Below are 25,338 nucleotides of genomic sequence, written 5' to 3' on the forward strand. Positions count from 1 at the left end.
GGTAACCCTGGCTGCTAAGTCTGTGTGTGAGCACTGCTTGCTTCAGGGGTATTAACTCTGTTGTCTCCAGCTCTGCCCGCTTCCTCTCACATGCAGGAGGCCTTACTGTTCCTTCAGACACTGCAGTGTTAGTGGAGTCTGCATACAGCCTTGTGGGACAGAATGAACCCTTTCTGCACTGCAGACTCCTCATGAGGCCTGACCTCAAAGACACATCAGGACATTTCCCAGGAGGACAGTAAAGGACACTGAGTCGACAGAGTCCCTGCTCGCACAGTGGAGATGTGGGAAGACTTTGTGGGAAAAGTTCCGGTTGATACATTTGTAGTTAGTGCAGCTCTCAGAAGAAGAGTAGGCCTTTATCAGATGGACAGGCAGAGACAGGAGCCCTAGACAGAGAGCCCTGGTGCCGAACATCAGAACACTCAAACCAACAGCATCCAGCAGGGAGGAGAGTCTGCGTGGCGGGCGTGGAGGGCGATGCACGCAAGAGAGGTGACCCTAGAGCGGCAAGCAGGGCCCTGCACATGAGCCTCCATGGCTGGGCCACAAGTTGGCTGGTTCCTGTAGGTACATTATCCTCCGCTCAACCCCAAACACAGCCAAGGGGCCAATTCCAGTTGCCAACAGCAGCTGCTACCTCCTTGGAAGTCCCCAGGCTTTTCCTAAGATCCTTGAGCAGAGTGAGTTGTAAACTGATGAAGACTTTTAAGTCCGTGGGAAGAACCAGGTAAAGTTCACATTTCTGAAAGTCCGCACTGTTGCCACAGAGAGAGCAAGTTAGAGGAGCATGGGAGAGAGGGAGGGACAGATGGGCAGACAGATAAGCAGACAGACAGAGGGAGGGAGGGGAGAGGTTAATGCCATCCCTGCCATGATTATTGATTGGGCATCACTGATGAGTGAAAATGAAGGATCAAAAGTTATGCCCAGTCTTTTGCCAAGTAAAGGGTTTACGGTTTATGGAGAGATGTGTTGTGGGAATAGGTGTGGGGAAAGAGATACTGACTTCTCTTAGCCGGCATGGACAGACAGGCGTGCTTTTAAAATATTCGCTCCCCCAGAGAGAAGCAGCAGTTGGCTATGTGAGTGTGGGACCTCAGCAGATCTTGGCTAACCGCAGACAGCCGCCACATGGAGACGTAGTTAAGCCTCTCAGTGGGTGAGTTAGGGAGATGCTATCCAGTCAGAAGAGCTGACAAAAATGGGGAACCAGAGCGCCTAGCTAGGTTCTCGGATGGTATTTGACACAGGCGGTTCCACATGTGGAGACTTTGTTTCTTCCATCTCTCCCTCCATCCTTCCTTCTCCTCCTATCCTTTCCCCCACACTTCCTTCCTTCCCTTTTTCAGTTTTAAAATAATTTATTATTATTATTATTTTGTGCAATAGTGTTTTCTCTGCCTATATGTCTGTGTAAGGGTGTTAGCTTCCCTGGAACTGGAGTTACAAACAGGTGTAAGCTGCCATGTGGGTGCTGGGAACTGAACCTGGGTCCTCTGAAAGAGCAGCCAGCACTCTTAGCTGCTGAGACATCTCTCCAGCACTCTTCTTGCGGTTTTTTTTTTAAACAGTCTTTTATCTTCCTAGCTGGCCTCATATTCTGTGTATAGTCAGAGACTACTGGACCCCTGATACTAATGTCACCACCTCCTGAGTACTGGGATTGCAGGCAGGCACTGGCACACCTGGGTGTTTCTTAATAAACTTTCCCAGGTGGATGGACACGGTCATGCCTCAGTATAACTCCTTTTACATGATCAAACTCTTGCTCTTCTCCCTTCTTGGTTTGTTTTCTTCTTAAATCCTGCATATTGAAGGGCATGGGTGGCATGTGTGTCCGTGTGTGTCCATGGCAAGCCTGTAGCGGTCAGAGGATCCTGCAGGGTCATTGCTTCCTTGCACCAGAGGATCCTAGAGATCAAAATCAAGCCATCAGGCCTAGTGACAGAGGTGTTCTGCCATAGTCCAGCATATTTAATGCCTCCCAGTCACAGCACATCCTGCATCCTTCCTTCCTTCCTTCCTTCCTTCTTCTTTCCTTTCTTTTTTTCTCCAGTTCAATATACTTAATTTTTTCACTTCTGAACTCATTGTAACATTTCTGTAGATAGTAGCAATGTACTTTGTGCCCCTAAAAAATGGTTAGCCAGGGCAAAAATGGAGCAGTGAGGTAAAACTCTATTTCTGGAACTGTGGCAGTCTAGGTATATGAATATTTGAAAACAACTACATGTATCTGCTAAAGGATTCCTTTTTAAATGTCTGACTAAATAAGAGGAAAAAAAGTATAACCAAATCAGCACAGGAGGAGAAATGAGGTTTTGCTTCCCAGGAGTCCCTGATACAGCTTGGTGATCTTGGGTCTCTTTTGATGGGTGTATAGTGTTGAGACCTACAGGTGTTTGGTTAGGGTCAGTGGTGGGCTAAGAGATTCCTGTATAACGCTGTGAGCCATACCTTCTGTTTAAGGGTAAGCCTATTTTAAAGTAATAAAAATTAATGTAACAAAACAAAAAAAGAATACTTTGACACAGGAAGGAGCCTTGCCTTTATCAGTTTTTCCTAAAAGCCTTATTCATTTTTTAAAAATTAATTCATTCATTCACTTTACATCCTGATCATAACCCCCTCTCCTCTCCTCCTGGTCCCCCCCTCCCTCGTTTTCCCCCTATGCCCCTTCTCCTACTCCTCAGAAAAGGGGAGCCCCCCCCCCCGCAACCCACCCCAGCTCATCAAGTGCATCCTCTTCCCTTGTGGCCTGGCCAGGCAGCCAGGAGGAAATGATCAAAAAGCAGGCAACAGAGTCTGTATCAGAAACAGCCCCACTCCCCTTACTAGGGGACCCACATGAAGCCTAAACTGCCTGTTGTAAAAGCCTTATTCTAATAAATTATTTTATTTTATTTATTTTATTTTTTTTTTTTTTTTTTTTTTTTTTTTTTTGGTTTTTCGAGACAGGGTTTCTCTGTGTAGCCTTGGCCATCCTGGACTCACTTTGTAGACCAGGCTGGCCTCGAACTCACAGCAATCCACCTGCCTCTGCCTCCCGAGTGCTGGGATTAAAGGCATGTGCCACCACGCCCGGCTAATTTATTTTAAAGGGGTTTTGTGTGGATCTTGCTCCAATGATGTTGCCAGAAGCAAACAAAAACTCTGCCTAGAGCCGGGCACAGTGGTAATCCCAGCACTCAGGAAGGCAGAGGCAGGCAGATCTATGTGAGTTTGAGGCCAGCCTGGTCTACAAAGTGAGTCCAGGACAACGAAGGCTACACAGAGAAACCCTGTCTCCAAACAAACAAACAAACAAACAAAACAACAAGCAAACAGCTTAGGACTAAAAAATATATTGAAATAACTGACCAGGAGCTGAGAGAATCCTGGTCTCATTGAAATTTAAGAAGTCTGTATTTTCTTTTGAAATCACCTACAAGCAAACAGCTTAGGACTAAAAAATATATTGAAATAACTGACCAGGAGCTGAGAGAATCCTGGTCTCATTGAAATTTAAGAAGTCTGTATTTTCTTTTGAAATCACCTAGAGCCCCTGCCGTGTCCTGAACTTTCCCTATTGCTTTCTGTTAGATTTCTTGTCATTTCAGCCATCACTTATACCCTGCTTTAGGGATGCTTTCTCTCGCTCGGCCACACAAGTTGGTGTTCCTGGTGTGATTTTAACATACCCATGTACCCTACATTCTCAATACACCCCAATAAACTTATAGGATCCTTTTCCCAGTCTGTGCTGGGTGTTACTTTACCAGACAGCCCTCGTTTCTGAGGCCACCCACGGGCTTCCTTCTCCCCCAAAGTGGAGTCAAAAAGCTGCTTGTATAATGGTGTCCCCTGGGGCGAGACACAGCCTGAAAAAACGCAGCTCTATACAATACGGACAAACGTATGGTCAGACATAGCCCTAGCGAACACAATACTTAGCTAACAGTGAGCAGAATAATCTGTGGCTGATGGTGACTGAGGCTGAGCCAGGGGCTCCTGACGTAGGTTGGGGACAGGGGAGGCATCTTTACGTTCCATGACACTCTTATGCTCTCCCAGAAGAAAAAGAAGGCTCAAGTTTTGTTTTTTAAATTTTTTTAGTACTTGATGCTGCTAATATAAATTTGTAATATATGAGCTGGAGAGATGGCCCAGTGGCTAAGAGCACTCCTGCTCTTTCAGAGGACCCAGGTTCAATTCCCAGTACCAACACAGCAGCCACAGCTATGCGTAACTTCATTTCTGACACCTTCTTCTGCCTTTCGCTATGGGAGTGTACGTGGTTCACAGACTCAGATGTGGTGAAACCTCTATTAATATATATATATATATATCCCCAGATTTTTATATGATGCATGTATATATACACACACACATATAAAATTTAAAAGCACAATAGTCAGTCTGCACTTGCCATTTGTACTTATGCTGAGCCCCCTCAAGCTTCGTTGGACCCCACCTCTCCCATTCCGTCTTCTCTTCCGAGGACAATCAAGAAGTTTGTTTGTATTTCGCTGGTCATCTGTTACTTTATTTACAATAATGTGGTCATATATGTGTGTGATCTCAAATGGTACACTTCTTAGCTTTCTTTGATTTGGGACTTTATAAGCAGTCCATCATACTATATGCAGGTAAATGGGTCTTAATTTTTTTATTACTTGATACGTAATCTAAGATTTACTTACTGCTTTTAGCTCTAGAGTATCCTCTTATTTCTTCTCCTTTATCTTCCTTTTTAGTCCTGAAGATCCAACCCAGGACCCTGTCATGTTAAGCAAATATTCTACCACTGGGCTATACACTGCCTCTCCATTTCATGATTGCAATATTCAATCTTCCTATATTAATTTTTAGTTCTCATTATCAGGCATTTAGGTTAGTTTACTATTTTATATTAGAAACCACACAACTCCAGATGTTATAGATAATTCGTATACACATGTGAGAGACATCACAGTGAAAGGACCTTCTGAGTTTGTTCTTGGGAATTGAATGACTGTGTTGTAAAGTATATCTATGTCAGCTTTAAAAGCTGATACCGTGGGGCTGGGGGGAAATGGTTTGCTGGGCAAGTGTAAAGACCTAAATCCAACCTTCAGAAGCCATGAAAGCCAGGTATAGCGACACATGCCCCAATCTCAGTGCTGGGGGAGGCCGAAGCCAGAGGCCCTGGCACTTGACCGCTAGACAATTGATGAGCCCCACACTCAGTGAGAGACTGCATCAAAAGTAAGGGGGTGAGCTATTGAGGAAGACAGCTGCTTATTGCCTCTATATGAGCACACAAAATGTGCACGCACACACACACATACACACATACACACACACACACACACACACACACACACACACACACACACACACACACATACAAGATGGCATGAACAAAGGCATCACTTGGGTTTCCAAAGTGCGTATTTTCCTGATAGTCCTATATAGTTATGATGCCTTTTAGAAACTCAGGTTAGGACACTTCACTCTCGGTGTTTTTATAATCCAAAAGCTTCCTGTATGTAACACTCTTAGCTACGCTTTCCCATGAGCAACCACTCCACATTTGCTCTTCTCTTACTTAGAAATGTAAACCCTGCCGGTGCCATGTTCTGAGCCTGGGTTTTCCCGAAGAGAATCCGCAGTACTCAGAACAACAAAATCTTAGTGGTGTAATGGTCATGTCGTATCCACCTGATGAAATATTTACAGTAAAATCTTCTTCCTTCATTGAACCCACATTTTTTTAAATGAAGAACTTTAAAATTTATCTACATATACGCAAGTTTGAAGGGAATACAGAAAGAAAAAATAGACCAGTAAATTGAGGGAAAAATAATATAAAAGAAAATGGAGAAAAGCTAATGCGGTTTGTTCAGGGGAGACAAGAGTCTGTAACACAACTGGACCAGGACTGTGTGGACATCGCTTCGGCCCCTCCCAAATTACCTCACATCTGCAAACTTGCCAGTAGATCTTGCTTTCTGGCCTCTAAGGCTGACCATAAGTTTCTGTCCCCTTTTGCTTCTATATCAGTCTCTGTGTTTTTCTTTTTGTTTCAAAGACAAGACAATGTTGAAATTTTTTTAAACGGGGAAGGGAAATCTACAAGGATCACAAAGCTATGTGTGTTCCAGCGTCCCCGGGAGCAGACAGTGCGTTTATCCTCCTGAGAGCCCAGTGCCCACAAAGTCCCCAACTATTAATAGTGTTTATGTTCACTTTAGCTGCTTATTTGGGCAGGGGCCTTTTAACAACACTGTTAGTTTATTCTTGCTAATAATAAATGTACATGTAATGTTCATGATAGATACAGTATAGTCCAAAAGTTGAAGTTCATTAAGAATTGGAACGTTGTGGCGTATGAAGTAATGAATACTAATTACTGCTTTCATGTCAGACAGCTCCCCGTGGACCAATACATCAGCCTGGACTTTAATTTGGTTGGAGTAATGGTTTCATCAATAGTGCATTAAATCTGTGTTTGAGAAGATATACAGTTGAACCTGACCCACAGTGTAGACACCTGCCATGGAAGGGCCATAGGCTGACAACAGCGGGATAATTACAAATAATTAAATCCACCTAACTCCAGACAATCCTAATTTTATATAAAATATATCTTAGCGAATCTATTGACAGAAAACATATCTGGGGAGATTTATCAACGTGTATTTTTTTCCAAAGCAAATTTACTGGCTTACATATTAGAGAAGTTGCTGAACTGTGAAGCATCTCTATAAAATTATATCACTTCCATCTTTCAAATCCCCATAAGCATTATGGAAGTCGGATCTGAGCTTTAATCTTGCCCGGAGTAGCCTCACTGCAAGATGAATGTTTGTTTGTTCCTCAGGATATAAATATTTTTTAAAGATAATTTACTCCCTCCTGCATTTACTTCTCATGTAATTTTTAACAATAGTCTTAGAAAGAGACCCAGTATTGGCTAACAGATGTATTAGCTATTTGAAATAAAATTTCATTTTACAGATATAATACAGTAAAAAAGAGACAACCTTTTGTTGGCATTTGTTTTTATAATCGCTGGCTTTCCTGGTAGTGGTGTTAACATTAATAAAGACTGCTTTGTCAGCCAGTTTCCAGTTATTAAATGTTATGTTGGTGGTGGTATAATTTAATTTTGTCATGGTTAGCTGCAGACCTGTCTGAAGCAGTCTTGAGTAAGACCCACTTAGAGAACAGAACTCAGCATCCTGGGCTCACCTACGTTCCTACTTCAAGCTAAAGTCTTTTATTGTCAGAGACCTTTCCCACTCTGTACCTTAGTCTAGGTTGTAAAAGGAAACGGAAAGTGTCACAACGAAGGTCTCATGGGCTGCCACGCCTCGCTGTCACGGGGATCTGGCTCTTAGGTTTTATCTGAAAACGATGGCCAAACCCTGCTACGGATTTAAAAGAAACAAAACACTTTGGGTTCTTTTCTTCAGAAAAGCAATCCTCTAAAAACCGTCTCCAGCACTTCCTAGTGCTTCAGGGCAGCCATTACAGTGCCTCATGTTGGGGTGGCCCACCCCCTCCATCACAAAATTATCTTCATTGTAACTGTAAGTTTGCTATTGTTATGATTTATGCACTGTAAATATTTTTGGAGCTACAGGTTTGCCAAAGCGGTCACGACCCGCAGGTCCAGAACCTCTACTCTAAAACAACCAGCGATTATGGGCCCAGAATCCCTTGTTTTTGGCGCCGTGCTAGAGTATTTCAATATGATAGGCTTGTCGTGTGTGTGTGTGTGTGTGTGTGTGTGTGTGTGTGTGTGTGTGTGTGTGTGGCACACACACATTTATTCCAAAGGAGGTAATTTTCTTTTAGCTTGCTTTTTGTTCTTTTGTGTAGTGTTACCTAAAGTTCTAAAACACCTTTTTTTTTTCCCGTTTTGATATTCCGATTGAAGTCAGCTTTTACCTAGAGGACACAGATACCTAGAGCTACCTGAGCTCACTTGTGTGGAGGACCGAGCAGATTAACTCATTTCTGCCCCTCCCTGGCCTTCTAGCCTGTCTTGGGGCTCACCTGCTGTGAGGCTTTCAGCCAGAGCCTCCCGGGATGCACTGGGTTTGACCAGCGAGCGCCGCCCATCCTGCTGGGGTTGCTAAGCTACAGCTCCACACACCTGAGCTTTTTGGCTACTCTCTCAGCAGAGGCGGCAGGCACTCATTTTAAACAGCAGGGTGAACCGGAAGGCTTTTAGATGCCCATTGAAAGTTGATTTCCTCTCTGGGGTGTGATTTTACGCCCAAGTAGTGGAGCTCTATTATTTATTTACCATAAAAACTACCTTCTATCTTTACCTGGATTGTCCAAATTAGAAAGAGAACCTTCTATAGAATACTACACAAGGCAGTTTCTCTCCAAAACTCAAATCCTACAAATGCTTTTCAACGTGTCTAGTGAAGACATCGTGCTGCCACGGAAGCCAGTCTTTACTGTAAACGCATTGTGCTGTTTCCGTGTTTGATTTTGGGTGACCATTAAAAAAAAAAAAAAAGACAGTATTTGCTTTGGTACTTAGACTATTGGATCACAAAAGAGATCTGTTAAGATTTCTGTCATTCACAACCGAGATGGATTTCTGTCCTTCAACACAGGCAGCACCTCGCAGTACCGGTGCTGTCTGGGAACCGGTTCCCAAGCGCAGGAGACTCCCTTGATTTGCTGATGTGCCTCCCAGAGACTGGGCCCCTGTGTTCTGCCCGGAACAGTGACGGACACCTGTAATGTCAGCAGAGCTCTGTTAGTTCCAGGCTAGCCTGGTCTACATAGTGAATTCCAGACCAGCCAGGAAAGCACCGGGAGGTTCTGTCTCAGAAAGAAAGGAAGAAAGGAGAGAAAAAGAGGAGGGGGCAGAGGGGGAGGTGTCTATTGCTGCAACAAATCACAATGGCCAAAAAGCATGTTGGGGAAGAGAGGTTTTATTCGGCTCACACTTCCACATTGCTGTTCATCTCCAAAGGAAGTCAGGACAGGAACTCACACAGGGCAGGAAGCTGAGGGTAGGAGCTGATGCAGAGGCCATGGAGGATGCTGCCCACTGGCTTGTTCCGCCTGCTTTCTTACAGCACCCAGGACCAGCAGCCCAGGCATGGCACCGCCCACCATGGGCTGGGCTGGCCCCCATTGGTCAGTAAGTGAGAAAATGCCTTACAGCTGGATTTCATGGAGGCGGGTTCTCAACTGAGGCTCCTTCCTCTCTCATGACTCTAGCTTGGGTCAAGTTGGCATAAAACTAGCCACAATATACACCCACGTTAGTTAGTTAGTTAGTTAGTTAGTTAGTTAGTTAGTTAGCTAGTTAGTTAGTTTTAACCACAGTCCACTGGAGTCTATGTTGTCCTTCATAATTTATTATCAAAAAAAATCTGCAAGTAGATGAAAGTTTCGCGCACCAAAATTAATCAGACGCAAAGTCTCTTCAACTTAATGAGCTTAGGATTGGCATTCAAATATGAAACTTCACATTAGACTTTACACTTCAGGACTGACCGTTCGGCATTGGATAACCCGTCCTAGCATTTCTCCTACTCTCAGCATGGCTGTCGTTGTGACTGTGGAGGGCTGTGGGCGTCCCCTTTGCTAGCTTGCCTGTTGGTGCTGCGCCAGCTCAGGCACTGGTTGGGCAGCCGTGTTGTTGAGCTATCATGAGTGATGCTTCCCTGCCATTTTCAGGAGATGCGCCCTTGTGGCCAATTTCCTGGTTCTCTGGTTTTCAACCTTTCTGCCCCTCTTCTGTTACCGGAGCCTTAGCAGCAGGAGTTGAGCAGCAGATGTGTGCACTGAGGCTGTGTGCTCCCGGCTCTGTTGTTGTCTGCATTGTGGCCAGTTAAGGCTCTCTGTAAATGGTCTTCCTCCATTGCACGGAGAGGTTGAAGGGAGCTCTGCTGCATAAAGATGAGTGTTTCTATTCCAGCAGGGAATGGTGTTTGTGTGGTCCAGTGGGGGGGAGGAGGCACTTCTCTAAGGCATCAGGCGTGGTCCCCCTCCTTTTCAGTGTGCCTTAAGTCAAATTAGATAGCTGTTGGTTACTGACAAGACAGGAGTGTGACTATTAGACCCTTAAGCATGTCTGGCCATGCTGGTCCTATGCTATGAAAATTCCACATTTCAATCTCCGCTTTTGTGACACTGGTGTTGCCTCTTGAAGGCCACAGACTCTGGATTTTAGGAATCTCTAGCAACAGCCACTGGTAGTACAGGGTCATCAGAGAGGTGCTGAGAAATCAGCCAGGAACCCCTGCCCATGTGCCACCAAAGTAATGTGTCTGTGCCACCACCACCATAACAGCAACCATCCATGGCTCGAAGTATTGAGACATCGTTTCATTCCAGAATATTTCAGGGCTTGGTTTTGAAAGAGCTCCTATTATTCCCAGTGTTCCTGGTTTTTATTCAAACCTGACCTATAAAAGCTGAGCTTTGGTTAATAAGCATTTGCAGATCATCACCATTATTTCAGAGTCATTAATTTCACTAAAATTCCTTTGCTTTTTCTGGAAGCCAGAGGTCTGTAACTTTCACATGAATTAAAATAATTATTTGTAAAAGATATAAATTAAATAACTCATACGACAAATATATTCATTAGAATTACAGATCCTAGACTAGATTTGGGCACTTGAATAATCACAGCCATTTTTCTTCACAAATGACGACAGAGTTTCTAAGCAAAGATGAGCTGGCCATGTGCTCTGAGCCCTGTCTGGTTTTCCTCTAGCTGCTCTATGTTGGTCCCCTGTGTCCTCCATGCTCTCTCGTGACAGAGATGTCACAGGCAGCCTCTGGGAACACAAATTAGCCTGCAGTGTGTTAGAGCAAAATAGATTTTACACTGGGCATCTAGAGACTAGGTCCTTGGTAGTCCCTGCTCTGCCAGACAACAGTACCCTTGGGCAAAAAATCATGGCCTCTTTGGGTCCATAAAAAGAAGAATCTAGAAGGGCTAGGCTTGCTTGAAAATTACCACTCAACAATGACCTTGACTCACCCCGGGTCCTGGCCAGTCAGACCACAGTGCTTTCCCATTTCAGTTCTACGCTGTACTAAGAAGTCTCTCAGCTCCAAACCAGCCAACCTCATCCAGCTAGAAGAGGAGTGGTAGCTAACTCCTTGGGAAGTTGTGTAAAAAAAAAATGCCCTTCATGAGCAACTGTACCCCGGATTCAGAAGTTCCTCCCACATGTGGTGGCAGGACAGAAGAATATTCTGTTCTGGAGGGCAGCAGGGCAGGAAAGAAATTCAGACAGATGCCCGCACTTCCTACATCTGTGTCACTTCCCACAGCTCCAGGGAGCCATGGTGCCTCATATGCTTGGAAGTCAACCTTGGGTCTCAATGCCTTTCACAGAAGCCGTAGCAGGCGTCTGTTCGCTTTCCCACCCCTCTGGTTAATGCTGTTGTGTTTTAGGGTCTTCAAATCAGAAGAGAGTGCTAACATTCTGTTTAATTTTCCCAGACAGGAGATTAACCAAAAATTAACCTAGCAGCAATGATAAAACCCACTGTGTCATTATGCAATTTTTGCCTTTCATAGATCATAAACACCCCAATTGAGGATAATTTAGTGTCCCTGGGAAACCTAAAGCTATCAGACGATGCTTCCAAGCAAGGTGTAAAAACCCAGTTTGCAGGCAGTTCTCGTCCACAGCAGAGCTCCCATCCTCCGTTAACTATTTTCTTTTTTTAACTTATTATTTGTTTAGCATGTGTATGTGTATGTATGTGCACATGTATGTGCCTCTGGGTGGAGGCCAGAATTTGATATTAAGCACTGTCTCTAGTTACTTGTCACCTTTCTTTTTTTTTTTTTTTTTTTTTTTTTTTTTTTGAGCTTGAACCTGGAGCTCACCAGTTCAGCTAGCTAGCTGGCTTGCCGGCATCAGCCTCCATTTCCCCAGGGCCAGAACAGGCGTGACACACAGGTGTCTTCAGGCACTTGCTGAAGACTAAACGTGGGCCCGGCTATTGGCACAGCAGGCATTTTGTACCTGAACCATCCCCAGGGCCCCTCTCACTCCTCATAGGGAAAAACCAGAACTGGCAGAGCAGATACTCACCCTGGCTCTTAAACTGAAGCTTGCAAATGCATCATGGTACACATAGGTACACAGAGGAGATACAGGGTTAGCCGTGAGGACATGCAGAGCACTTGCAGTAAAGCAGCTATTCGGCTAAATAGTCAACAAGCTAAAGCCTTCACTGCATCCAAAAATGGCACCATGAGGCACACACGTCGTCCTTTGTCCTGAATTGCCCTTGAAGGCCTAGAGAGAGGTTATCTATAATGAGTGGTCAGCACCATCGGCTACTGTGGGCTTTTAGCGGAAATCATACAACCATGTTAACTGATGTGACCCTCTAAAGAGGGAATAAGCCGGTACCCTGCAAAGGTGTGACCCACGAGAAAGAGTGACTTTAAAGGGTTGTAAACAAGAGCATAAATAGAGGCAGGGGTCCACAGAGCTGACACTCGCAGATCATTTCACAAGCGTTGCCCAGTTTCCTCTCTAGAGGGATTTCTTGCTGAGGCCCAAATGCTATCCGCAGGCACAATGTCTTCACTTGAGATACCAGAACCAGGAGTATTTCAGTTTGAGAATTTTTTTCTTTTAATTTTGGCATGGACATTATGAAATGCCTTGGAGATGAGACCCCAGTAGTTAATCATAAAATCCATGAAGGTGGCACGCACATCTGACACACCTAGCCTGATGGTGATCTTGCACTGTTTTATTGTACCTGTACTTTGACCGCAACCCATTGCAGGTGTCATGGGTGGGGAGTTGCCTTGTGAGATCTCATCGGTTCTCAGAAAGATGGTGACTTGAGGTTCGCAGCTTGCTTCCAAAAGTAAATAGCTGTGATGTTGGTGGTTGGTTTGTCTGGTGGACCTGTGAGAACACACACAAACATGCACACACCACACGTATCAAAAGTTAACCACAGCTTTTACCACAGTTCTTCATATGGCCACGGTGAGCTCTCCCAAGCTCACGATGAGTTTAGCCTTCCTATTTCACAGCATCATCTGTGTGTTTACTGGATACTTGCATGTCTCCTTGGAGACAAGCCCATCTTGAATCAGGGCAGATCTCTGATCTCTTCATGACCATCATGTGTCACCGGCTTGGTGGGCCAATATCCACACACTCCTAGGCTGCATGTGTCACGGGCTGGGTGGACCATATCCACACGCCCCTAGGCTGCATGTGTCACGGGCTGGGTGGGCCATATCCACACGCCCCTAGGCTGCATGTGTCACGGGCTGGGTGGGCCATATCCACACGCCCCTAGGCTGCATGTGTCACGGGCTGGGTGGGCCATATCCACACGCCCCTAGGCTGCATGTGTCACGGGCTGGGTGGGCCATATCCACACGCCCCTAGGCTGCATGTGTCACGGGCTGGGTGGCCATATCCACACGCTCCTAGGCTGCATGGTCCTTTGTGACCTCTCAGTTGTCTTCGTGATGACGTTTGTGTCTCGTCTTTGAAGCACAATCTCTTCCCGTCTTTTGCCTATTTTCGGATTGAGCAGATTTTTGTGCTTTAATTGTGCCCATCCCATTGAGGGTATCTGATGAACAGAGGAATGACTGATTCTATACGTAAAACACTGAGCTCGCAATGCCTATTATCATTAGGAAGTGGTATTTGTGAGAGCAGAGATCCAATGTGGCCCTGGGAATAACTAGATGCCCTGTGTTTAGAAGGCGCTTTGACAGCCTGGCGCTATAGACATAGTATAGGTGTTCAATCGCTACTTAAGAGAAAATGGCACACAAAAAGAAAAGAAAGGAAGGAAGGAAGGAAGAAAGAAATGGCCAAAAAGTTTCATGAGCATGTAGCACCCTGAGACTGTGTCAGTGTGAACATGTGGCGTCTCACCATAGCCTGCAAAGCAAGAGCTTAGGCCACCATGATTATCAGCTAGCCAGATGTCCTAGGTCCATCCACTTGTAAATGTTCTCTGTAGTGAGAAATTTGGACTTTTTGGTTTCTTTAAAAAACACAGAAATATCCAGGTGTGGTGGCACATGCCTGTAATCCCAGCACTCAGGGACACAGAGGCAGATGGATCTCTGTGAGTTGGAGACCAGCCTGGTCTACAAAGCAAATCCAGGACAGATAAGGCTACACAGAGAAACCCTGTCTTGGAAAAGAAAAATATTATGGGAATATGTTTTCGTTTTAATCTCAAGTGTGGGGATTTTGGGCTGCTTCACAGCAGGTGACTATGATTTGCCTCGTGCTCTAGCAGGGGACGTGGTTTTGCCAGCTGTAGATAGTTTCTGTGAGTATGTGACCTTTGGAATTCTGGGTACTTTTCAGAAGGCTCCCATGTGTGTGGCTGGTTGGTGGTTGGTTGCTGTTTGACAAGTAGTCACACGCAAAGAAACGAGAAGAGGACATTAGATACCTGATGGCAAGGATCCAGCTTCCTCCAAGGAGCGAGTCATCCCTAACCTCTCCTATCTAGTGTTAGGGGACTGAAAAGGAAGTGGCGCACGCCTTTAATCCCAGCACTCAGGAGGCAGAGGCAGGTGGATCCCTGTGAGTTCGAGGCCAGCCTGGTCTACAAAGGGAGTCCAGGACAGTCAAGGCTACACAGAGAGACCCTGTCTCAAAAGAACCAAACCAAACCAAAAAAAAAAAAGAAAGAAAGAAAGAAAGAAAGAAAAAAGAAAAGGAAGATGTAAATGAGTGAAGAGGGGTACAAGAGAGAGAGGAACAACGCACAAAGTAGCCAACGCCGGTTACAGTTGTTAGTGTTCTCAGGGAGATGCCAATGAGATAGTCCTTGCCTTTGCTTTAAAGGGGGAGGAGCTCACTACACAGGTTTACACCGGCTCAGTCGAGAGTGGGTTGCTTGAAGAATGGCTCTTTTTCCCTCCTGGAAAAGAACCCATAAAACGGAAACCAGCCTCACAAAGGCTCTCTCTGAAGGGGGTTGCTGGCTGCCCTCTCTCCAGCTTTGAGGTTAACACTTGCCAGGGAAGATCACTTTTCAGTGGAAACAAAACCTGATTTTCTGATTTAGGTCACTTTTTTTTTTTCCGAGACAGAGTTTCTCCGTGTAGCCTTGGCTGTCCTGGACTCACTTAGTAGACCAGGCTGACCTCAAACGCCCAGGGATCCATCCGCCTGCCTCTGCCTCCTGAGTGCTGGGATTAAAGGCTTGCACCACCACCGCCACCACCCGGCTAGTCCTTGAGATTCTTAATTCATTGCCAGGCAATTCAAGCTAGAATGATCTAAGAAAATGATCATTTTATCATCTGTACACATTAGAGCAAGTTGTCTCAAGACTTCCTCCAAACAGTGGTGAGTGGGTGAGAGGTACTTTTATCACCATCTGCATGTGACAGTCACTCTGCGAGATGCAATTATAGAAGAGCCAGGGCCAACAAATATTGCCTCAATGTAGCATTTTGAGTAGCTCTGCTCAGTTTTGCTTTAATGGTTAGAAACAGGTGCTAGGTGTCTCACACTGTCATTTCTTTTGAACGAGCTCATTCTCCAACCTTAATAAACTGAGTCAAGTACCCTCTCACCTGCGAGCCAGGAACCAGGCGGTGAACAGTTTTCTCTCTCGGTATAGAGCATTCTGTCTTCAGATGAATAGCCATTGGGGCTTTGCATGACATTGATCATCATAGAGTCTCAGCAACCAGAATTTTCACCACGCAGTGCTCATCATACAACCTAGAATAGCAATACTCGGGAGGCTGAGGCAGGAAACGCACAAGTTCAAGGCCAGCCTGGGCAACTTAGTGACACCTGCTACAAAATGAAAACTGAAAATGAAAGCTGAAAATTACACCTTTCTGTGGTAGAATGCGTGACTAGAGTACATGACTCTGGCTTCAATTCCTGGGACTTCAAAAAAATAAAGATTTACAGACTTAATAGTGAAGAATCCAGAATTTTAACTAATATTAAGAAGATTAAATGAGGGTGAAACTAATATTAAGAAGATTAATATTAGTGAGAAGATGTTCCTTGCTTCAGCCGTACTCCAGGCTTCTTATGTGAATTTTCAGGCCACCTAAGCAAAAATGTTTGAGAAGTTAATGTATTAACTTCTCAAATGTCAGGTTTAATTCCTGTCTGTCTGTAATTTGAACTGAATAATTCTATATCTGATTGATCCTCATCGTGGGATCCTGGCAGAAAAGAGAACATAGGCCAGGCAAAAATCATAGAAAATAATCAAGCTAAATATGTATTTCAATAGCTTAGTTTTAGAAACACAGTAACTATTAATGTATTGTACAATATTTAATATGATAATATAATAAGATAATTAATTATTATTTAATGATATAACATGCATAGGTTTTTAATGTTTTGGCAAATAAAATATTCCACTCATTGAACAGTAATATAGTTCAGGTAGACACAGAGTTAATGTGTGTGTGTGTGTGTGTGTGTGTGTGTGTGTGTGTGTGTGTGTGTGTGTATGTATATAAACACATGCACGTTTTATTCTACCCTTCAAGAAGAACAGTGTTTTCCTGTGATTCCATATGAAAATGCTTTAAAAAAGAATACAACTCTGTAGGAAGTAACAATGTCTGGTACAAGTTTAATCCCAGAAAGTACAGTGAAAGCCACCATTTGCTGACTGTCAGAGCAACGTTGTGAGGTGAGTGGTCATGCTGTCACCGGTTCACACACGAAGAGATAGACAGAGGCCTAGTGGCATCCTCTGTTCATGCTGTGTCTTAGGACAGCTGGGAGTAACTGCAGATCCCTAGACCAACCTGCTGGCTCCAGGTATCAGCAGGATCGAGGAGTGCAACGGGGCACCTCCCTGTTCCCATGGATCTCCTGAGTGTCCGCTGTGACCCCCGTAGGTACATCAGGATTGGCGACAGAGAATGCGAATTTAACAAGAACTTTCGCCTCATCCTACACACAAAACTGGCAAACCCACACTACAAGCCTGAACTACAGGCCCAGACGACTCTCCTCAACTTCACGGTCACAGAAGACGGCCTGGAAGCCCAGCTGCTGGCAGAGGTGGTCAGTATCGAAAGGCCAGATTTGGAGAGACTGAAGGTAAATATTACTGCATCGCTCCAGAACTTTCTCGCCAACCCCTCTGCGCAGGTGGCAGCATCAGATGCTGGTTGGTGAAGTGGGATTCTGCAAGTGAGGGGACTGCAGACACATGTGTTGGGGTTCTTTCATCTACCACCCTTCTGCACCCCAGTCCTTCCCAACACCCCAACACCAGGTAGGGGAGACAGAAAGTTAGCGGGGAGAGGGGGCATTGGGTTCTTTTTAGGTCACTTCCTGCCGATTGGGGGCACTGAGTTCCACGAGGCAAGTCCCAACTTTGCCTCATCAGGATCTCCCCACCTTCTGCCCTTTTCTCTCGACCACTTGACAGACCAGCAACAGCAGGAACAGGAAGCATCTGAGGAACAGTCTTCACCAAACACTCAAAAAACTATGTAGGAAACAGAGGAGGCCTCTCTGTGGACCTGGGTCTTTCTATTCCCCAGAATTAAGCTTTTCTCAGCTGGCAGAATCACACCCCTGCCAGAGCAGGCAAGAGGCAAACAGTCAGCCGCTGTGAACAATCTGAAGCAGCCCCATATACAACACCTGGGATTAAAACAAAAATATGTTTACATAACATAACTGGCATTTTAAAGACACCAGAATTCTCACTGCACACTTGTGAAATTCCTCCTGGGAAATGCCAGGTACCTAGGGCTGGGCCAAGTGTAGAGATGGACTCAGGCTTGGCGCCTGTCAGGGTTAGCTTCAGCTGGCGTTTTCTTGATTTCTAACTGATGTAAGAGGGTCTAGCCCACTCTAGACCAGCCCAGAAAACTCTGTTGGGAAAAACTGGTGGTAAGGGCCTTTAATCCCAGCACTCAGGAGGCAGAGGCAGGCGGATCACTGAGAGTCCAAGGCCAGCCTGGTCTACAAAGTGAGTCCAGGATGGCCAAGGCAACACAGAGAAACTCTGTCTCGAAAAACCGAAAAAAGAAGAAGAACGTTAATATCAATTTAAAGCTAGCTTCTTGTGAGGAGTGGGGCCCTGTATCTCCTTTCTGCTCTCGGGGCTGGGATTCTGGCTTGAACATATGCGAGCTCTGTGCATGCTGCCACACTCTCTGTGACGTATATACGTGTGTCAGTCCTGCTGTGCCCTGAAGTCATCCGTCATCTCTCGCTCCCACCATTTTTCTGCCTCCTCTTCTACACAGCTCCTTGGGCGCTTCGATGAAGACATTCCGTTTGACGCTGCGCGCTCCCAGGTCTCCCACTCTCTGCATATTGCGCATTTGGGGGCCTCTGTGTCAGTTTCTGTCTCCTGTGACAAGTACCTACTCTGAGGATGGCCAGGCAAGGCACTGATCTCTGGAGGTTTTGTTTGACACCCTAAATTCTTCATTTCCGGTTTTATTTCGGTTTAGATTTTGTTTATTGATTCTATTTCTTTACTGAATTGTACTTCCATGTCTTGGATTGTCACTCAACTGTGTTTTCACAGACTTCATTAAGGGGTTTGTTTGAATTCCCTTTAAGGTCCTTGAACATACCCATAATTCCTGTTTTTTTGTTTGTTTGTTTGTTTTTTAAGATTTATTTTATATCTGGTGCTCCGCTTGCATGTACACCTGCAGGCCAGAAGAGGGCACTAGATCACATCACAGATGGTTGTGAGCCACCATGTGATTGCTGGGAATTGAACTCAGGATCTTTGGAAGAGCAGCCAGTGCTCTTAACCTCTGAGCCATCTCTCCAGCCCCCATAATTCCTGTTTTGAACTCCTTGTCTCGCGCTTCAGCCATGCCGAGTTCTCCAGAGCCTCTTCTAGTAGGGTTTCTGGGTTTTCCGATGGAAGCGGATTGCCCTGGCTTTTCACGTCTGTGGTTTTGTGCTGGCATCTCGGCACCTGGAGTAAGGATGTCTGAGGGGTTTCTTGATGTCTGGGCTTTTCTTTGGTGCGTGAGAGTTGCGTTCTTTGATTGCTGTTGTCTTCTCTGGATCCTAGGTGAGTGTGGGGCTGTGGGGTCCCTGGTCCTGAGTGCTTCTGAAGCCCAGGCTAGTATGGCCAGTGGAACCTGGCAGAAGATATTTCTGTAGTTGGCAGCTGACACAAAGCCACACCTGAGTCTTATTCTGAGATTTGTGTTTTCTTTTGAGCCTTTGCCCATAAGAGCACCTCTGTTTCTCTGTGTGGAGTCTCTTGTGTGTAGGTCTGGGACTTTGGTGTGTTTAATATTTGCTGTAGCATGAGAGCCATTGGCTTTAATTCACTCCAGTATTCTTTTTTAATATTTATTTATTATTTATACACTAATCTGCCTGCGTGTGTGCCTGCACGCCACAAGAAGGCATTGGATCTCATTATTGATGGTTGTGAGCCACCATGCGGCTGCTGGGAATTGAACTCAGGACCTTTGGAAGAGCAAGCAGTGCTCTTAACCGCTGAGCCATGTCTCCAGCCCCACTCCAATATTCTCTTTGTTTGTTTGTTTTCTTTCTGCTTTTTCAGATTTTTCTCTCACACAAACAAGCAAGCAAGCAAAAACTTCCTTTCTTGGGGAAAACCTGCACCTGCAGCTCTCACTTTGGCCCATTCTCTCTATGCAGGGTCTGGCCGATACGGTGCTGAGGGATACGCACTGAATAATGTGATTAAATCTCATGGCGTCACTGCTTGGCCTAAGCCACTGGTCTCTGACCATCAGGACTTCCTCACCTTTCTGCCTGAGGCTGGAAGTCTTGGCGCGGACATGTTCCCTCACTCTCCTTCTCCTAAGTCAGCTTAGCTTTGGTGAACTTTCTCCCTGCTGGGATTCTGACAAGGACAAGAGAAGACTCTGGGCCTAGCAACTTTCTAAAATGAGTACAGTTCCCTTGAGTTTACTCTTTCCCAATGCCACGGTGGCTTATTCTTTAGTCTTTTCTGTGAGAACGTGGCCTGCCTCCCAGAGGTAAAACATCCAGGCAGCGCTCCTTGTGCCTGGATGCCCACAGAGGCCTTTACTCTGTCAACGGCCAGTGTAAGTGTTCCTGATAGTGACACTCTGTACTTGCCTGCCATTTTGTTGTTGTTATTGTTGTTTGTTTTGTTTTGTTTTTCCTGGTGTCAGTTGGCCCAGGACCCCTGTTCTTGATGAGAGATGATAACATTTTCCTCACTGTGAAGTCTCCCTCATAACAGGCCATCCAAGCTGTTTAACTATCAGAGCATAAACCAGAAATTTTGATTATTATCTTAAACAGGGACTTCCTAGAAGTTCATGATGTTAAACAAGTGGCCGCGCTCGTGCTCTAAAGCTTGGATTGTAACTGAATGCTAACATGCTGTCTTTAAATTTTTAAAAAGAAATTTCCACAGTTGTGATCAGTGTGGTTTTCCCATGTATTTTTATCATGCTTGTACTGACCCCTGGACTCCTATGAGCATGGGGAGTGCCCTGAACAAAGCAGACGCTTAGCACCATTCCTAACGTTTCCTGTTAGCTGGAGTTGACCAAGCACCAAAATGACTTTAAGATAGCGCTGACACAGCTTGAGGAAGACCTTCTCCTGCGCCTCTCTGCTGCTGAGGGGAACTTCCTCGATGACACTGACCTGGTAGAGCGCCTGGAGACCACCAAGGCCACTGCGGCAGAAATAGAACGCAAGGTAAGAGCATGGGAGAACGTCTGGCAAGCTCGGTGCTCTGCTGCAATGAAACGAATGACCACCGTCCACACAAAAACACAGCTCTCAAGTCAAGGGAGGTCAGAGAGTTTGCTCTGGAGCCAGCGATGAGTGACCAAAGCCTGGGAACACAGATTCAGGTTACCCCAAATACTGTAGCTCAGTGTGGTAACAGATTCTAATGCTTTTAAGTAGCAGATAAAAAGAGAAAATTATAAACCAAGGTGCTTACAATATAGTGGTAGAAGCATTGGGCAGATGGGTTATATAGCAAAACACAGAGACTCTAAGAAAAGGTCAGGGCTTATCTAATGATACTCTTGGTTTAGAAGTTGGTAGAAGCTGGTGGCTTGCTAAAGGTTTTTGATAGCCACAATGTCATTAGGCCAGACAAGGGTTTATGGGCCATAAATGGCTTTCAAGGGGCTAAAAATAACAAAAGGTAATTTGGCGCAGGCGTGCACCATTTTAGTCCTGCCTAATCAGGAAGTGCTCTCACTGGGCCTCGGATAGTCTTAAAGTAGCTCCGACTTCTAACCACCACCACCCTCTGGGGATTTCAGTTCACACAATGTAACTGGGTTCTGGTGATTCCTCTGAGAAGACAGGCTCGCTGTGTAACTCGGGACACTTAATAAATAGTCCTCAGTACTTGGACTACTGGTTTCAGATTAAGAGTGAAAATGGTTTGATTTCCACTGCAAGTTCCACACAGATCCGATCACTCAGATTATTTTGCCTGTGTGACCAGTGTTGGAGCTTCTGGTTTATATGGTAGAAACCAGAGGAAGGGCAAGGCGAGGCGCCAATAAATAACACCCCAGTGTGTTGAGGTTTTGGAGAAATCTTTGAAGCGAAAGTTTTGCTTACAGGCCTCTGGTGGCAGGAAACCAAGCAAGATGGCTCCATATGCAGCTCAGTGCATCAATGTACCCTGGGAAAATGCCATTTTCCCAAAGCCAACAAACTACTTCCCTTGGACAGCCACCTGCTGACTGAGCGGCAGGGGTCACAGTGGGTCACAATGTGCCCACTTCCGACTTTCACAAGCGGCCACTAAATGTTAACATGGAGTAGTGTGGGTCAGCATTAGACTCGTCTTCGCTTTGCGGCCTATTCTCATTACTAACTAATCCGCTAATTACCCTGCAGAAGTTGTGTCGCCATACATCCAATGCATGTACCTTAAATTAAGCTAAGGAATAGAATCCCAAATTACTCTACCCTTTTAAGTAAGTGGTTCCTAGGTGGCTCGTAAGATAGTAAAGATTAGGGCAATTAAGTAAATTAAGTCTTAGCTTTGAGGTTAACTTCTAATTGTCTCTTATAATGTTGCTTCCTGTCTTCTTAGTACATCGCCTTGAAGCCACTTCCTGTGCCCTACACTTCGTTCACACACATTCTGAGTCAAGACCACAGAAACACTGAGGGGGAAATGGTGTAACCCTCACAGCTGCAGTGGGCCAGCAGCGTGCATTCTTAGAGAAAAAAGAAATAGGTTTTTGTTTGTTTTTAGAAATTGGTGTTCTTGACCCTTGATTTAAAAAGACTGTATTAACTGATGGTGTATACACACACACACACACACACACACACACACACACACACACATTCTCAGGAAATGTGCCCAGAAGCTAACAAGAATAATTGGGAATGTTTGAGTAAGTGGAGAGCCGGCTGGTGCTCTTGGAATTTGATGGCCCGAGAGAGCCCTCATGTAGAGGCTGTTCAGGAAATGTTGGCATCGTATGTGCTACTGACCTTGGCTGCATTTGTAGACCTTGCTACCTAATAAAATCAATGGCACCGAGCTTGGCCCAGCAGACTTTTAAGAGCCATCCCTGGGAGGTAATATAGCCGGTTATTAAGGCCTGACCGAGAGAAGGGAGGCAGGAGGTGACATGAGGCAGATTCTGCAGGGGCGAAGCAATTAGCGCCACCGAAATCCACAGGGTAGGCAGCTGCTAGAGCTACAATCCCCTCCCATGGGAATACAGTTCGTGGAAAGGGTTATTCAAAAGTAGGAATTTAAGAATTGTTATTATTTGGATGTATGTTGGGTGTAATATGCATACCTGAATGTGGGCTCCCATGGACACACTGTATGGAGGTCAGCAAACAGCCCTCCAGAGTTGGTTTTCAACATCCCCTCCATGTGAACCCAGGTTCTAACTTAGGCCACCGGACTTGCGCGGCAGGCACTTTTACCTGTGTGGGCATCTCACTGACATGGATTTAGCGATTTCATCAAGCCTCAAGTCCACAGGTGTCAGGCATGCTGCATACTTTACTTCCTTTGCTTTTGTTTGTCTGAGCAGGAGCCTCACTCACTACAGCACGCTGTTCTTGAACTTACTATGGCATTGCAGACCAGACTCAAACTTAGAGCAATGCCTCTGGCTCAGCCTCCAGGCCAACTAATAACAGTTGCTCACTTCAGATGTCCCTAAGAGTCCCTCCATTGCTAGAATCTGTTTAAAAACACTAAGATAACCAACTGCTGTCGCTGGATCCCACCACAGGTGATAGAAGCCAGAGACAACGAAAGCAAAATCAACCAGACCCGGGAGTGTTACAGACCAGTGGCGGCTAGAGCCTCCCTTCTGTACTTTGTCGTCAGTGACCTACGGAAGATCAATCCCATGTATCAGTTCTCTCTGAAGGTAACGCTGAGCAGGCCGAGGACAACCCTCAACTCCGGGAAGCCTGCCTTTTTTGTTGTTGTTGTTGTTTTGTTTTTCTCTCCTGGAAATTAAGGATTTATTTCTAAGCAGTCTTGGTAGAAAGCCAGAAAGAGTAGGAGAAAAAAGCTTTTGTTTGGTTGGGTTGTTGTTGTTGTTGTTGTTGTTGTGTTGTTTGAGATAGGGTCTCTCTGTGTAGCTTTGGCTGTCCTGGTCTCGCTTTGTAAACCAGGCTGGCCTCGAACTCATGGAGGCGTGCCTCTGCCTCACAAGTACAGGGAGTAAAGGGGTGTGCCATCACCACCCAAGTGTTTTGTTTTGTTTTTGGTAAAAACATTAGAGGTGGGAAGAGGACCCAAAGGACATTGAAAAAGTAATGAATCTAGACAGGAGATCACCAGAAGAGTAGGAGTGAGGAGTGGGGAGGTGGGGAGGTGAGGAGGTGAGGAGGTGAGGAGGTGAGGAGGTGAGGAGGTGAGGAGGTGGGGAGGTGAGGAGGTGAGGAGTGAGGAGGTGGGGAGGTGGGGAGTGGAGGAGGTGAGGAGGTGAGGAGTGAGGAGGTGAGGAGGTGGGGAGGTAAGGAGGTGAGGGGTGAGGAGTGAGGAGGTGAGGAGGTGAGGAGGTGAGGAGGTGGGGAGGTGGGGAGGTGAGGAGGTGAGGAGTGAGGAGGGGAGGAGGTGAGGAGGTGAGGAGGTGGGGAGGTGGGGAGGTGGGGAGGTGGGGAGGTGAGGAGGTGGGGAGGTGAGGAGGTGAGGGAGGTGAGGAGTGAGGAGGTGAGGAGGTGAGGAGGTGAGGAGGTGAGGAGGTGAGGAGTGAGGAGTGAGGAGGTGAGGAGGTGAGGAGGTGAGGAGGTGGGGAGATGAGGAGGTGAGGAGGTGAGGAGGTGAGGAGGTGAGGAGGTGGAGAGATGAGGAGGTGAGGAGGTGAGGAGGTGAAGAGGTGAGGAGTGAGGAGGTGAGGAGTGAGGAGTGAGGAGGTGAGGAGGTGAGGAGGTGAGGAGGGTGAGGAGGTGAGGAGGTGAGGGGTGAGGAGTGAGGAGGTGAGGAGGTGAGGAGTGAGGAGGTGAGGAGGTGAGGAGGTGAGGAGGTGAGGAGGTGAGGAGTGAGGAGGTGAGGAGGTGGGGAGGTGAGGAGGTGAGGAGGTGAGGAGGTGAGGAGGTGAGGAGTGAGGAGGTGAGGAGGTGAGGAGTGAGGAGGTGAGGAGGTGAGGAGGTGAGGAGGTGGGGAGGTGAGGAGGTGAGGAGGTGAGGAGGTGAGGAGGTGAGGAGGTGAGAGGTGAGGAGGTGAGGAGGTGAGGAGGTGAGGAGGTGAGGAGGTGAGGGAGGAGGAGGTGAGGAGGTGAGGAGGTGAGGAGGTGGGGAGGTGAGGAGGTGAGGAGGTGAGGAGTGAGGAGGTGAGGAGTGAGGAGGTGAGGAGGTGAGGAGGTGAGGAGTGAGGAGGTGAGGAGGTGAGGAGTGAGGAGGTGAGGAGGTGAGGAGGTGAGGAGGTGAGGAGGTGAGGAGGTGAGGAGGTGAGGAGGTGAGGAGGTGGGAGGAGATGAGGAGGTGAGGAGGTGAGGGTGAGGAGGTGAGGAGGTGAGGAGGGAGGTGAGGAGGTGAGGGAGGTGAGGAGGTGAGGAGGTGAGGAGGTGAGGAGGTGAGGAGTGAGGAGGTGAGGAGGTGAGGAGGTGGGGAGGTGAGGAGTGAGGAGTGAGGAGGTGAGGAGGTGAGGAGGTGAGGAGGTGAGGAGGTGAGGAGGTGAGGAGGTGGGGAGGTGGGGAGGTGAGGAGGTGAGGAGGTGAGGAGGTGAGGAGGTGAGGAGGTGAGGAGGTGAGGAGTGAGGAGGTGAGGAGTGAGGAGGTGAGGAGGTGAGGAGGTGAGGAGGTGAGGAGGTGGGGAGATGAGGAGGTGAGGAGGTGAGGAGGTGAGGAGGTGGAGAGATGAGGAGGTGAGGAGGTGAGGAGGTGGGGAGATGAGGAGGTGAGGAAGTGGG

At 46.4% G+C, this 25,338-nt stretch overlaps 1 protein-coding gene across 4 annotated transcripts in view; it reads left to right on the forward strand.

Annotated features, from left to right (window-relative positions):
- DNAH11 (dynein axonemal heavy chain 11) overlaps window positions 1-25,338 on the forward strand; it is a 296,286-nt gene that overhangs the window by 229,952 nt on the left and 40,996 nt on the right. For all 4 annotated transcript variants that reach the window (XM_084791554.1, XM_084791555.1, XM_084791557.1 and 1 more), the window contains 3 exons: window positions 16,868-17,072; window positions 20,505-20,669; window positions 23,210-23,350. In XM_084791554.1, coding sequence (XP_084647680.1) covers window positions 16,868-17,072; window positions 20,505-20,669; window positions 23,210-23,350 — 511 coding nt within the window. The remainder of the gene's footprint in view (window positions 1-16,867; window positions 17,073-20,504; window positions 20,670-23,209; window positions 23,351-25,338) is intronic.

This window comes from Acomys minous (assembly GCF_964271855.1).
Source record: "Acomys minous genome assembly, chromosome: 8".
NCBI lineage: Eukaryota > Metazoa > Chordata > Mammalia > Rodentia > Muridae > Acomys > Acomys minous.